General features: G+C 55.1%; 1 protein-coding gene across 2 annotated transcripts in view; it reads left to right on the top strand.

Moving 5' to 3' along the window:
* LDLRAP1 (low density lipoprotein receptor adaptor protein 1) overlaps positions 1-14,473 on the top strand; it is a 30,354-nt gene that overhangs the window by 453 nt on the left and 15,428 nt on the right. Inside the window, exons 1-3 of one of the 2 annotated variants that reach the window (XM_014605748.3) lie at positions 9,251-9,341; positions 9,424-9,566; positions 12,546-12,658. In XM_014605748.3, coding sequence (XP_014461234.2) covers positions 9,266-9,341; positions 9,424-9,566; positions 12,546-12,658 — 332 coding nt within the window. In that variant the 5' untranslated portion in view covers positions 9,251-9,265. Of the gene's footprint in view, positions 1-9,250; positions 9,342-9,423; positions 9,567-12,545; positions 12,659-14,473 lie in introns of those variants that run through there. The other variant, XM_006276775.4, reaches the window with a different exon arrangement.

Raw genomic sequence — 14,473 nt, 5'->3', positions numbered from 1 at the left:
AGTCGGACTCTTCCTGCGGTGCGTCTGGGAAGCGCGTCTCCCCCGTCCCCTCCTGCTCCCCGAGCTGACCCGGGGCCGCGGCTGGGCCAGGTTTCCTCTGCCCCCCCGGCAGGCGGAGGATCCAGCCCAGCGGCTGCGTGCCAAGGAGGGCGTGCAGCTCTGGCCTCGTTGCTCCGCTTGCCACCGGCGCGTGTCATTAGGTGCCTCGCTTGTGGCCTCGTGGAGCGCGTACGTTCCTCCTGGCCGGCGCTGAGGCCAGGCCCCACCTTGGCCCAGCCTCGCCGCAGGCCACGAGCAGTCCAGGTTACCCGCGTGGGTACGGGATCCCTCGAGGGGCTCAAGGCCAAAGCAAACAAAACTCCTGGGATCTTTTATCCCAAGACCCATAAGTGGCTCGGCTGCAATTTTGGGTTTGCTGAGTTGGCTCAGAGAGACGCTGCTTTCTCGCTGCTACCGCGCGGATGGAGACTTGAAAAGCAAACAAAAAGACACTGAAGCCCCTGTGTGCGCCTTGGTTGCGAGGGAGCTGAGCCACCCACCAGTTCGGCGTCCAGTCCGAGCGGCTGCCGCTTGCAGACAGCCGCCGCGGCCGGGGCCTGCTGGCAGCCCCGGCGCCAACGCGCGTGGAAGGGCCAAAGCAGGGAATTTGTTCCTCCTTCCGCTCCCTCCCTCCGTCCCCACCACGTGCATACTTTCTTCCCCTTTGATTGCTCTTGAGGGACAGTGAGGACGCTGCTCCCCCCTGGCTGTTCAGCCTCGGGGCCACCCGACCCCTCCCGGCATCTCATGAATTCCCGGCTAATTCCTCTCTTTTCTGCTGCAGCCTGGGCAAGAGCCTGAGAAGTTTCCTTGCCCCTTTGCCTGCAGCGTCCCGAATGGTGCCCCCCCTTATTCTCCTGCCCCTCCGTCTCCCTCCGGCAGCCCCTGACTTGTGCTGTCTCATCCTCCTGAAGCTGCTTGCCCTCACCTGGGTGCACTGAGCTCATTTCCTCCCACACGATGGGCTGGCCCCTGTGCTCCACCCAAGACTCCCTGACTGTTTCTTTTGTCTTTCTCCCACTGCCAGCTGGGTGTCCAGAGGAGGCAGGGAACGGGCTCCGCTTGGCATTCTCCGCGTGCCAGCCCTGTGCTCCGATGCTCACGCTCCTCTTCTGTTTGTGACTTGCAGGGGTGGTGCATGGGTCGGCGCATCCGGCACCGTCCTCTCCTGGGGATGCTGGACTTGCCTGGCGCTTCCTGTGTTCCCCAGAGCTCTGTAAGCAGACCCCAGAGGAGGCTTTGACCGGGGCTCGGGCTCAGTGCTTTTGATCTTCTGCAGAAGTGCAATAAAGCAGCAGGACTCAGGTCACCATCGGTAGAGCCCTGACTCTGCAGCACGTTGAAGGGTTGCAGCCCGGCTGGAAGGGCAACGCGTGGTGTCTGCCAGCCCCCCTGTGCCAAACAGCAATCTCCGGGGCCTGGAGACCTTGCTACCCAGTGGGAAGATCAAAATCCTCAATTTCTTTCTTTTTTTTTTAACCTAATCCTCTGCTGAGATTTACTCTGGATCTTTGTGTGTCTGGGAGGGATTAAGAGACGAGTGACTGTGGGTTCTGAAATCCTAGCGCTGTTGCTAAAATGCCGGGTCAGCACTTTCTGTAGGCATCCTAAGCAAGAGTTTAACTCTTTGGCTATAAACACTTTAACAGGCTTCAGCCCAGCGCTGGATGGTCTGCAGAGAGGGCCCAGGTGGGATTTCCCTGACAGATATCCAGCTTGGTAGTAAAAAACCCCCACAAACCAGCTCTTGGCCTGAGATTTGAAACTGTTCCAAGTGTGCTGTTCCCTGACCTCTTAAACAGGATTATAAATTGCATAACAATCCGGTGTGCAGAGAGTAGCCATGAATGAAGAGCTGGGGGCTGGCAGCAGCAGCGTTTGCACCGTGACCGGGTAGCTAGATGCCTGCCGGCTTTTTGCAGAGGCCTAGACACGCTGGTAGCGGCGGGGCTGGCCCGGCGCAGTCACTCGAGCATGCACACTAAGGAAGTCATCTCAGGCAAGGTGACAAACTGCAAGGCAAAGCGGTTAGGGAGGATGTAGCTGTGGGTGCCAGGCTTTTGATCTTGGAACCTGTTTGCAAACCAAGGTTGAGAGTTTCCAGGCTGAAAGCACCCCTGTCTTCTGCTCCCCTCCCCACCCCACGAGGGAATCGTCCCGCACACACGAACGCCCCTTCCCCAGGCTCGCTTAGCTTTGCCGAAAGCAAAAACCAAGCTCGCAGTAACCCCGCGTGTGACCCTGAGGCCGAGGGCTGGGTGTGTTGTGCAGCCACTTCAGGGTGTTTGTTGCTTTCTAAGCAGAGGCAAAAACATTTCCTGGGCACCTTGTTGCAGACAAAAGCAGGTTGCACGTGCTGCTTGGGTGGAGGCGGCTGCTGGGTGGAGAGCCGCAGGTGCTTGAGGTCGCGTGTGCCTGGGGAGGGGAAGGGCGGTGCACGGCGAGATAGGAAAGGAACATCAGAGCAAGCAACTTGCCCTCCCCCAGAGCCTCAGTTGGTTTCCAAGCCCCAGGCAACCTGCAGTCTCTTTCAGGACCGCCGGTTTGGATGTTCACTTGAATACATATCAGTTCTAATTCTCCGGACAGATCAGCTCGCAGGCTCTGCTGTTAGCTAGAGACATGTTGGGTCAGGGCTCTGCAATGGCTAACATAGACGGGAAAGGCAGGGGGAGCTGCGAGGCAGAGGGGCTTGCATGTGCTTTTAGCAGAGTGGGGGCAGTTTTTATGGGAGACCCACTGGGAAATGCAGAAGGGGGAATGGGTCTCCCACTCTCGACTGGGATGTGGCAGCTGAGCGCTGCGGCACTTGGGCATTGCCTGCTTTCAGGCCCAAATAATCTTTCCTTCCCAGCTGCCGGCACGTGCGGTGCTGGGACCCCGGGGCTGGCCCAGCGCAGCTGCAGGGACGGGGAGAGGTCTTCATGGCACTCCACCGCAGCACGTGGACAATTCCTCACTGCTGCATATGCAGGCGGCGTTCAGGACTTTGTCACGAGTCTCTTGCTGCATGGAAGGGGAGCAGCAAAGCTCCAGCTCCTGGAGTCTTGTGACTTATTTAAACTTCAGTTTAACTTAAAAACTTCCAGCCTTCGGTGTTGCAGAAAGGCCTAAGCCTTCGGGCACTTAAAGGGTCCAGACCCAAAGGCAAACTTAAAGCAAAGCAAGCCCATCTTGCAAAAATGCCAAGAGTCGTGCCTCCTACGTGTCAGGTTTCAGACAGATCCGGCAGCACATTCCTGAGCTGTGACATTCCAGCGCGGCTTTAAAGATACCTGCCAGGAGAGAACTATTTTTGCAGGATCTCTTGGCGGCAATTGCTTGTTTGCTGGATTTCCAGGCTCCGATCGATGCTGGCGTTTTCCTGGTTGCTGTGCTTGCAAGTGCTGCAGACACGGTCTTAAGGGCAGGCTGGTGGCATTTGGCCTCACGACTGGGGAGTGAGTGGAAGAGGATGAGGGCACGGCGGTGACCTTGCTCTCGTGGAGACAGGCAGGGTTCGACCAGGAACTCAAAACAAGGCCAGGATGACTCCAAACTCGGGGCTGGCTTTTCTGATCCTAGCAAGTTCGAATGTGTTTAGAGCAGGGGTGTTGAAGATAAAGTGCACGGGCCGGATCCTGCGGAGCCCTGTCATTGAGTCCACGGTCTGGATTGACACGGTGCATGCAGGGCCCTGGATGTGCACTGCGTATAACACGCGGTCCGGGGTGGGTGCTGTGTGCATCCTGGGTCCTGGACTGGCTGGAACAGGCGCCCTGTGTGCTGGAGTTGGCATGGCCGTGGAGCAGCCGTGCACCACGCATTCAGCCCACGGGGCCAGATGAGTTGGACATCCTGGTGTAAAGGGCTTTGAAGGCAAAAAAGGCCCTGTGCAGCCACCAAATGTTGCTCTCAGGCAGGATCCGGTTACTGTGTTGGGGTGACCCCTGCCCCAGCGCTCCTGTTCTGGGCTCTGCGGGGTGGTGTTATCAGTACAGCGGGATGCCCAGCTCCTGATGGACTCTTGCTCTAGTTGCATCCTATTTGTAAGCAGACGGTTAAACACAGCGGCTGGCTTGTCCTTGGCTCACCACTGAACTCGGAGAGCAGGTCATCTGCACAGCCACAGCGTAGGGCTGGGGGAGGAGGAATATTTGTACAAAGCACAGCTTAAAGCAGCTTGTCTGGCACCGAGGCTGTCGGGAGACTCGGACTGAGCCAAGCCAAGCAAGAGGGCCTGTCGGTGAGGTGAGATTCCCGCAGCGCAGTCTCTGTTTGGAGGCGGAGGGCAATCTCGCTGTCTTAAGTTGCAAGTTCCTGCGGTGTCTCCCGGTCCTCGAAATAGGAAAGCGCGCGCTACTAAAGCACGCGGGATTGTAAGGGGATCCTGTGCCGGCTTGCGAGGAAGGCAAGGAGACGGATTCTGGGTTCTGGTGCCCTTTCCTTCCCCCCAGGTTGCAACGTGGCACCGCTGCCACCACTCCCGCTGCTTCTGGCCTGCACCCTATAGTACAACCGCCTGGCTTCTGGGTCCCCAGAGCGACGGCGTTTTCCTGACCTCCCCGTGAAAGGCAGGGGCCCGTCAGTTCTGCCTGGGAGCAGGAGGTGAGAAGCCTGTCCTGTGCCTGTGCTCGATGGCTTCAGCACTGCAGCGCGATTGCAGACTTGTCTCCTTAAAGCTGATTTGCTTGGGCATGCTCCTTCCTTGTCTCCTGCCTGCCTTCAGAATTGACCTCGTCTTCTCTCGAGCAGCCATGAATACAGCTCCCCTCGGTCGCTGGGCAGTGTCCATCTGTTCTGCAGGGCAGAGCAGATGGCACAGCGGAGGGATGACATGACTCATGTCTCTTGCCAAAGCGCAGCTGGTCGGTTGGACGTGAAACCTGCCCAGCTTTTCCCTGCCGCTCCGGCTCCCGGCTCTGGAGGAATGTGGGGGGTGGGGAAGGACCATCGTGCCCAGCAGAAGCAAAGGGGCTGGTCTCTAAGCTGCCGCCGGGGCCACGGCCGACCACCCTGCGTGTCTCCTTGCAAAGCAGCGGCTCCGACGGGCTTGTCTGCATGTTCTCCTCGCGGGCAGCCTGTCCGGACTCGCTGTGGGACCTGTGGTTGCTGATGCCAGCAGCCTTGGTGAACCACTAAGCAAGAAGATGGACAGGGTGATGAAAACCCCCGTTGCTGTATTTTGCAAGTGACTGGCAGTTGGGGAAAGAGAGGGATTTTTTTCCCATCCTTTGTGGAAATAGGGTTCTTGGCTTGGCTTGGCTTGGCTTGGAAGCGAGGCCGTGCCGAAGGCCTGGCCGAGCTGGGCGCAGCAGGTTCCCCAGGACTTCTGTTGTCTTGCTTTGGTGGGGGAGCGTAAAGGTGACTTCAGCTCTGAAAGAGCCGAGCGAAGGCTACTCCTTGCACTGGAGCCTTTGTGTAATAATGCATGATCGGCCCTTCAGAAAAGCTGTGGGGGGCTGGGGAGCAGGGAATGCCGCTCTGTTTCGCAAGGACTGTCTGGTTCTGTGTCTGGCATTTGTTCCTGGCATCGTGTCCTGCTGCCCTGATAGCTCATCACCTGTGCATGCTGCAGCAAGCACAGGGCAGCTCCCGGCGGCCCTGTCCCGCAGAACGAGGGCAGCCTTGGATTTGCTGCCGTATAGGGTGGGAGGCAGGGGGAGTCTGTGGAGTATAAATGCAGGCGAGCGTCGTGTGCCGCACCTTACAGATGTTCCCCCGCAGCTCGGTAGGGCGCTTTCTCTCCCTAAATCTCCAGCTGCTTCGTAAAAGAGCTCCGCATCAGTCTTCTTGTCTTTTCCAGATGGGGAGACTGAGGCAAGGTGCAGTGACTTGCCCAGGATCACACAGCAGACCAGTGACAGAGCTGGGCATTGATCCCAGGTCTCTTGAGTCCTAGGACACTGCTTCATCCCCCTAGGCCAGCGGGTCTCCACATGTTGGATCCCAGTGTGCTGCTTGCTGGGTGTGCCGCGGAGACCCGGCACGCTAGTCCTGGAACAGAAGCAGCACAGCCGTGTTTCTGCGGCATTGCACTTGGGCTAATTAACTTGAGTCATGGTTGGGCTAATTAGCCTGCCTGAAACACCACAGCCGCCTGCGCTGGCAGTCATGTGCAGAGAGCCACCTGGCCCCGGGGATGTTTGGGAAGGGAGGGTCAGCGCACCCCCAAAGAGCTGCCTTTGCAGCCCACCTACAGCACTTCCCCGTGGAGACCCCGGGCACGGAGCCGCACGGACCCCACTCCTTTGCTTGGCGTTTGGAGCGAGTTCTCCGTGCAGAGCACCCGACCCCACAGGGACCCGTCCTGTTCCCCTTCCTTCCGCTGGGACTGGTCTGGACTGGAGGTGTTGCCCTGCTGCGCACACACACTGCCCGGGCGTGGGAAGTGACCTGCCTGGGTGTGACGGCCAGTTTCACACAGCTGCTGTGTTTACGTGGGGGCTTTCCACTTTTCTGGCGGGTAAGTTAGCAATCGTCTCTGCATCTCTTGCCTACTCTGAGGCTCCACATGAGTCACTGGAGCCCGTCCCACGGGGTGTGGGGACTTGAGCTGGGCTTCTCTCCGCTCCCTGCTGCTGCCAGGTCAGGGCCAAACCCAGCACCTTGCTCCTCCTTTCAGCAAGGGACTCCGTGACACCTGAGTCACCGACCTAGTGACGTCACGGGAAGGGAGGCTGCTCCCTCTCCCTGCCCCGTGTCATCATGGAGTTGCCTCCCAGTGTAAACTGCATGGCGCGTGCAGGCTGCATCATGCCGTTCGGCAGTGAACACCCACTGCCGAGCGCTCCCGGCAGCCCTGCCCTGCCGGAGGGGTGTGCCTTCCTGCCCGTGACCCTGCTGCACGCTGAAGGGCTTGGCAGGGAGTTGCTCTGTCATAGCGTGATCGGTCTGCAAGTGCATGTTCAGTGCCTGTGCCCCCAGCATGAGGGGAGCACAGGCCTCGGGGAGGGCTTGAAATGGCACAGCTGCGGCTGGGTTAGCCCGCGTGCACTGAGACAGGAAGGGCACTTCCATCCAAGAGCGCCCTGATGCTGCGGTGGATTTTGGAGCAGCTGCTTAATGAAGTCCGTGATGCATCGCACCCGTCAGCAGCCGTCAGTTTGTGCTGAGCGCGACTGAACGGCTGGCATTTCTTCGGCAACACCCGGGTGTTTGTTCCCCTCCTGCTTCCTCTGTTCAGTGCCACAATGTGCCTCTTACAGTCTATAGCTCCCGGGGTGATAGTCTCTGCAGCATTAGCTCCTGCCCACTCGCTCAGCAGGGGGTCTGTACCTGACACAGCAGCAGGAAACCAGAGAACAAAATGCTGCCAGCTCAGATCTGCACCTAATGAGAGCCTGCCTTAGCATCCACTTTGGCCCTTAGCCGATTAAGAAATATAGGCAGTCAGTGCATGGACATGATCTCTCCTTGCTCTCTCAAATAGAGGTATGTCCCTGGCTTGCTTAGCTCCGCTGAAGTCAGTGGAGCCAGCCCAGTTTACGAGAACTGTGTGGCTTTTTCCTAGCAAAGGATCTGGTCTTGAAGTACTTCCCGCGCCTTGTCTACAGCAGGTAGAACAGGGGAGGATCCACTCGCACCAGCATCCCGCGTAGCCCGGGGTAGCCAACCTGCACGACAGCACAGCAAAACCAGTGGCTTTTAACAGTGCTCAGGCCCCGTCTCTGTGATTCAGGAGCTCGGCTTTTTTAATCTCCATGTTCACCCTAATCCTAAAGTGCCCCATGCTAGCATGCCTTGGCATCTGCATGGCTTGGGGCCTGCAGTTCATTGGCTAAAGAAGCAGTTTGCCCTGCTCTGGGGTTTTTTTTACCAGCTTGTAATTTGGTGTTGTGTAACGAAGTTGTCATTCAGCTGGTTGGCGATGTACAGTGGTACAGAGAACAAACTGTTCTCTTGTATGTTCTCCTTTGTCTAATGGATGCGCTGGGTTTGGTGCGGCTGTACCTTCTGCGTCGTGTGTTAGCATGTATAATTCCTCCTAAGATGCCATGATTTCACTTATCCAGGCAGGTTCTCAGCGGGTATCTCCAAAGGACTCAGATAACTGAGAATGTTCTGTACCGTTCAGACCATGTTCCTCGTGCTGAATTACAATTGCTTTCCAGTCGGTATCTGATGGGGAAGCTGGGGTGATCTGCTCCTCCTCTCTGCTTAGGGCTGATAGTGAAGTCAGCCAGCAGAGGCCAACTGATAGCATAAGCAAGCTCTCCTCTGGTCATAGGGCTCCTATACCAGGACTTGAGCATGGACTATCGCTGACGTAGAAAGTGAGGGATGAATTAATACCAGCTTGGAAATAACTCTCTGCCTTCCCGTCATCAGAGGAGAGGAGGTGGGCAGTAGACGGAGGAACGTTGTCCTGGGTTTGCCTGGCTTTTGGGACGGCAACCTTGCTCCAGTCCCTGCTCTTGGCTTGTGCTGCTCTAAGCCTCTTGAGTGGCTTTTAAGGTGCAATTATCCTGGCACAAATTTTGCTAAATGACAGTCCGCTTAACAGGCCTTAGTCATAGGGCACTGGCTGGCCTGAAGGGGCTCTGTTCAGGAGAGCGGGAGGAAGGCAGACAGCAGCACAAGGCAAGTGCAGAGGTGTCCATGTCCTCTGTCACGCTGTCCTCTGGAGACTCAGCCGGAGCAAAGTTATTTTTCAGACTTAACCCTAGTGACATGGCCACTGGCAAGAAACCTTTCCTGAAGTGTCCGGGGACAAGGCAGCGGGGACCCGAGGGAATTGCGGGGAAGGCTCGCAAAGGCATTTGGTGCCTTATGTTGATTTTGATGGGGTAAAGAGCCTAAATCCCCTTGTAGGTCTGGCCTGGAGTTCCTAGTTAGCGTGGGTGTGAGCAGGCCCTGGGAAGGTGGAGGTTTCGTGGCCGTGTTACTGGCCTTCTGCTCCCAAAGCCTCTCTAGTTTTACTGTCAAGTTTTCGTTGCTTGCTTACTAAGCTTTGGAGTTGAAGCCAAGTTACGTTGAGGAAAGATGCCTGCTCTCCTGTGAGCGGGTACAGTTGTCACCTTTATCTCCCTCCTTGGTCACAAACTTAGTTCTTAAGGTCAAGCAGAGCAACAAGGAACTGGGCCTGGGAGTCTTTCATCTTGCTCTTGAGTGTCTCCCAGCGAACTGGCCTTAATTCTGCGGTCTTCGCTGTTGGGCTACTTGAGTGAAGCCAAGATACCTGAAATCTTTGTGCAGGGAGAGCTCGGTGAGCGGGTCGCCAGGAGTAGCAGTCACTTAAGATACAATGACTGGTGCACTTTCCAGTCCCTCTGGTCACAGCTTTGGCTGTGATGTGCTGCACTGCTCCCTTCGACACCCAGGTAAGGTAGAGGAGGCAGCTGGTGTGTGTTTGCATGACTTCCCAGTGAAATCCCTTGTTTAAAAAATTATAATCTCCTTTAGAACTGCCAGAAAACTGGACTGACACCAGGGAGACCCTGCTGGAGGGGATGCTCTTCAACCTGAAGTACATGGGCATGACGCTGGTGGAAGAGCCCAAAGGAGAAGACCTCTCAGCTGCTGCTGTCAAGAGAATAGTAGCAACGGTGAGTGTCGGGATGGGGTTTTCGACTAGCTCCGATCCTAGTGAAGGAGCTCCCTGCCACCAGCGCAGAAGCTTCTTTCCCTGTTCGAAGTTTGTGCGCGACAAGTGCTGTTCATAGACATCCTGCATGTATCTATTTCCGTATTTTCAATAGAGAAGGAAGGCTGGAAGGGACCTCAAGAGATCATTTAGTCCAACCAGAGAATCCAGCCTGCAACCTTGGTGTTATTAACCCCGTGCTCTAACCACATGAGCTAAAGGACCTTTTCTATACACCTCCCTTTCAAGGATCTTCCCATGAGACTTAAGGAGGGTGGCTGCAGGGCAGGGTTGAAGGGATTAAAAGTTGTGTCAAGTGCTATGCCTCATCTAGCTAGAGCTCTCTCCACTCAACGTCATGGGAAGAGAAGGTGTCCCTGTGGTATTTCAAGCCATTAATTACCCCTAACCCACACCTGCCACACACTGTTTAGGAAACCAGCAGCCTCTCCAGCTGGGATACTCTAGACCGGTGGGGTGGAAGCAGGGACATTCCCGTTGCAGAGGTCATGTTTCCCATTCTCAAGTTCGTTGCATTGTGGCCCGCACTTAGGAGGCCAGACTTCGGCACTAATTACCTTTGGGCCGTACCCAAGACACCATACCCCCAGGCTCCCACTATGGGCACGCATCTACCACTCTTGAGGCTTTTCCACGACTGCATGTCTCTTCTGTCCCAGTACAGCATCGTGGAGCCCTGTCATAGTCTATTCCCATCCACTCCCCGCAGTGCAGCCAGCTCAGAGGGGTCTGTGCACGAGGCATTGAGCTGTCCCGAGGGGGCTTCTCTGCCCCTACAAGGTAGAACGAACCCCAGGTTCGTGGCGCTGGGCTGCAAGTGGCTGCATGCAACACATTGCCAGTCAAGCGCACTTGATCTGCTGCTGACCTCGACTTGGCTCTAAATCTAATGGCGGTTGAAATAAATACATAAATGAATACATTTAAAGCAGCTAAGCCTGTGGCTGATGCAAGCCAGGGCAACAGGCTGGCAGTGGGGATAACAGCCACGAACTGTTGCCAAACAAAAATCCCTAGGGCCTCGTAACACTGAGTGTAGACCTGGGAGCAAAGCTGCTCTCTGGAAAAGCCAGTGTTGCAGCAGCAGGTTTTGTCTGCCAGCATTTGGTTGTGGTCAAGCTAATGCTACACAGGAACAGTCCACTGACCTGCAAACCAGGCTCGGGTGAAGGGCCCGATCCTGGGGGCGAGCAGCTGCTTGAGTGTAGGTCTCACAGGGCAAAGTGCACGAGTGTGGGAGCATCATTCCTCATCTGGAGAGACGGCGAGACGGTACACTGGATTTTGTGGCTGGCTTGATGTACCTGGGGGTAAAGCCCCAGCTGCTGGAGCCGTGTGACTTTTTTTTTTGTATGGTGTCTTTCTCTGCTAACACAAAGGCTAGAAATATTGCACAGGTGGCCCAGAGGTGCAAAGCAGAGGCCCAGGGAAGCGGGCAGTGTGACATCCAGGGATGCTGGGGCAACGCTGACAACAGACAGTCTCTTCCAGCTGGCGGAGCTGTACCTGTGCCACGTCATCTGCTGTGTAGACTGCGCATAACTGAGCCTCAGTGGGCCTTTCCCTAAGGAATAACTCAAGGGTCAGGCCCTAGTTATGTTTTTTCCCTCCGGCATTGTCCTCAACCCTCTTAGACTCCATACCCCCTTTGTAATATGTTGCCTTTTGGCTTTCATCCATTTTTTGACTATGGAAACATGCTAGAGCAATTCTCCTGTTGCAAAGAACTCGGCGGAGACCAAGCAGGTCAGGATGTTGGTGACACTCTGGATTCCTCTTTGAAATCTCTGGATTCATCTTGCGAATCATGCATAGGCGATTGCACACCTGACAGTGCTGGTATTGTGCGGCACCTTAAAGAATCTCACAGCACCCCAGGGGCTGTGGCACCCTGGTTGAGACTCACTGCCCTATGGGGAGATTTAAGGCAACTTAAACCAAAGATAATAACCTACTGTAGGTCTAGGCTTGTTGCTCCAGAGGCTGCTCAGCCTAGGCACATAGGATCATCCCAGATCTAGCAGCAGGTCTTGTATGGTATGTCATCTGGTCTGGTTGCTAACATGCAGTCTGTGGTACTGGATGCAAACCCTCCTTGCAGGTTGAGTTCGTATCTCCCGAGGTTTTGTCCATCCTGAGTGTGCAGCCTTCAGCCACCGTAAGCAATACCGCACAATCCTGCTGAGAGCACAGAGCCCAAATGAAGTGCTTAAGCATTTTACAGATGAGCGCATGTTCTAATCTGTCTTCCACGGCAACATAAATCAGTGCTCCGGTGAAGGTAAAATTTTAATAAGGGCTCTATCGTACCTTGTAGTAAATTAAATCTCTGATAATAACAAGTGCTATTAACTTAGCTGTTAATTGGTACGTTGGTCCTGGGTATGACTGTAAACTGCATCCGACTGGAGGGCCTGCTGGCAATGTGGTAAAGCTCCTGTAAAATACTGCAATGCTGCAACCGCTAGAGTAAGGCAAATATAAGGTGCCTCAAAACCTTGGCTTCCATTGCCTTGTGGGTACTCCTTGGTTGGAGGAAGGCTAAGGGACGTCACCCTGATAGAAGTGCACCCTGCCGGAGGCATTAGGCACTCAGCAGCAGTTCTTCTCTGTCATTCTGGTTGCAGAAGTTACAACCATCGAGGCACTGAATGCCTGGACTCGGCCCCAGTGGTCTAAAGTGGGGGTGGTAAATCTAGGGCAGCCTCTTCTGCCCCATACTTTTGCCTAGGCGCACTCGGGGTGATGGTCACATAGACCTCTTGCACGTACACCATGATCCAGAGGATTGACAGTTGCCAGAACAAGCTGGTCCATGCCTAGAGTAACTAATCCACCGTGTCAGTGCAGCTTTGGGGGGAATCGTGCTAAGTTCCTGCCGTGATGCACGTGTTTGCTTTCTTTCCCCTCCTGTTCCAAGGCTAAAGCAAGTGGGAAGAAGCTACGGAAAGTGACGCTGAAGGTGTCCCCTCGAGGGATCATCTTACATGATAGCGGAACGAATGAACTGATCGAGAACGTCTCGATATACAGGTACGTTGTGGGATGCAGTGCGCGAGGGCAAGAGCTGGGCCAGTGGTGGGTCCTGTCAGTGGACTTCTAGCTTCTGGCAGGCAGGGAGCTGCAGGTGGTTTTTCCCAGGTTAATTTGGTGGCAGGTTCAAAGTCAGCAAACTCGTGCATGAAATGTGGGCGTCAGCTGCCCGGTTGACCCCCTCTGCTCCTAACCTATCCTACTGCCTCCCGCTCCTACTAGGCCTTGGGTTTGGACAGGCTGGGCTCTGACTAGAGGAGACCAGGACGGGACTGAATGCAGCAAGGAGGGCCGATGATCTGGCTATAGTCTGCCGTGAGGTCCTGAGCTTGCCTCTGCAGCATTCAATACCAGCCTCTGCTGGAGGGAAGATCCTGAGCTAGACAACCAGGCCCAAGATTTGCTCAGGCGCTGCCCACGTGCCTCCCTCAGCCGCCTCTGTTTTGATTTAGTAATTCAGTTTTACTTCTAGCCCTCTGCCACCCCTTGATGCTTCACCCCCTTTCTTCTTCCCTTTCGTGCCCTTTGGCTTATCAACGTGGTTTGTGTCCATACAAAACCGCCAGCCTGCTGTGCTCAATCCAGGGACCCTCTGTCAGTAGTCGTTTGAAAAAGCATCTGAGCGGCATTCGCCTGGCAGGTCTCTCTCCCACTCGCCGTGGGGCCCCCAGAGGCAAAGGCAAGGAAACAGCTAAGCCCCTGCCTCCCGCTGCGATGCCTGGGGGCAGCAAACGTGGGGACTGATGCCAGGAGTGAGAGCAGAACTGTGCGGGCATACAAAGGAGGAGGACAGAAATCCAGCTAGGGAGAGTGGTGACTGGAGCTCCCAATGTTTAGCTGTTGCCTTAAATTCAAGCTGGATGTTTTAAGAGCGGCCCATAAAGCTGTCCTTTCCAATCAATTTTTCTATAAAGGCATCCTCTTGATTCAGTTGACTGAAGTCAGTGGGTCTTTTGGAGGCTGGGAACACGTACAGCAGAGACTCCTCGCTAAAACAACAGCACTGCGGTTTAAGGAATCACACGGAGGGTCCTACCTCTATATATTTCTTGCAAGCTTTCATTGTTTTATTGCCCTAAGTAATTTCTCCTGTCATGGGCGCCACCGTGCTCCCAAGTAGCAGGATTTTCCTCTTGATGGCTTTGTGCCTCAGCCTCTCGCTTTTATTAGCCCACAACAGTGCCTGAAATCTCTGCCCTACTCCCGTTGCTCAGACTGGCGCCATAATTGACTGGCTGCAGTTTAAAATGCAGTCCCCGTAACACTGTAGGCGTTCTTCATCCTGACGCCTTGTGTCTGTGGAGCAGTCTTCCCGTTACAAAACCCATTCACTTCCGAGGCGGTGTGTGAATGACACTTTCCCTGAAAATTAATGGCAGTGGTATATTGAGTTGAACACCAGGGTTGCTGGAAGCTTGCCATGCCCCTGCTCATCTGACCTTGGGAGGCTTTGTTGCAATTATTAAAAGATCAGCGCTGCTTCTTTGGAAACAAATGGTGGAGAGGAATAAACTTTCAAGTGCCTCTTCAAAACGAAGCACAGCCCAACTCAGGGAGACAAAATGTAGGCCATTGAGCTGGAGCAGCCTAGTGCACAACGGGGAAGTAATGCAAGTGAAATAAATTTTGAATGTGGCTTTTTAAGTCTTGGCATCTGGTGGGAAATGGGACATTGGTTTCTCTGGAAAAGAGCAACCTTGCAGATTGCAAATGCAAGGGTCGACTGGGTGCTCCAGCATTGTGGGAAGACGGGAACTGGCTTTTCCTCCCACCCGCTCTTTAGACTTCAGGCTTAGTCTGCACTGCAGGCTGTGC

Source organism: Alligator mississippiensis, chromosome 6, assembly GCF_030867095.1.
Source record: "Alligator mississippiensis isolate rAllMis1 chromosome 6, rAllMis1, whole genome shotgun sequence".
Taxonomy (NCBI): domain Eukaryota; kingdom Metazoa; phylum Chordata; order Crocodylia; family Alligatoridae; genus Alligator; species Alligator mississippiensis.
Note: the sequence above shows the minus strand (reverse complement) of the source record. Positions and strands in the feature narration are given on the sequence as shown.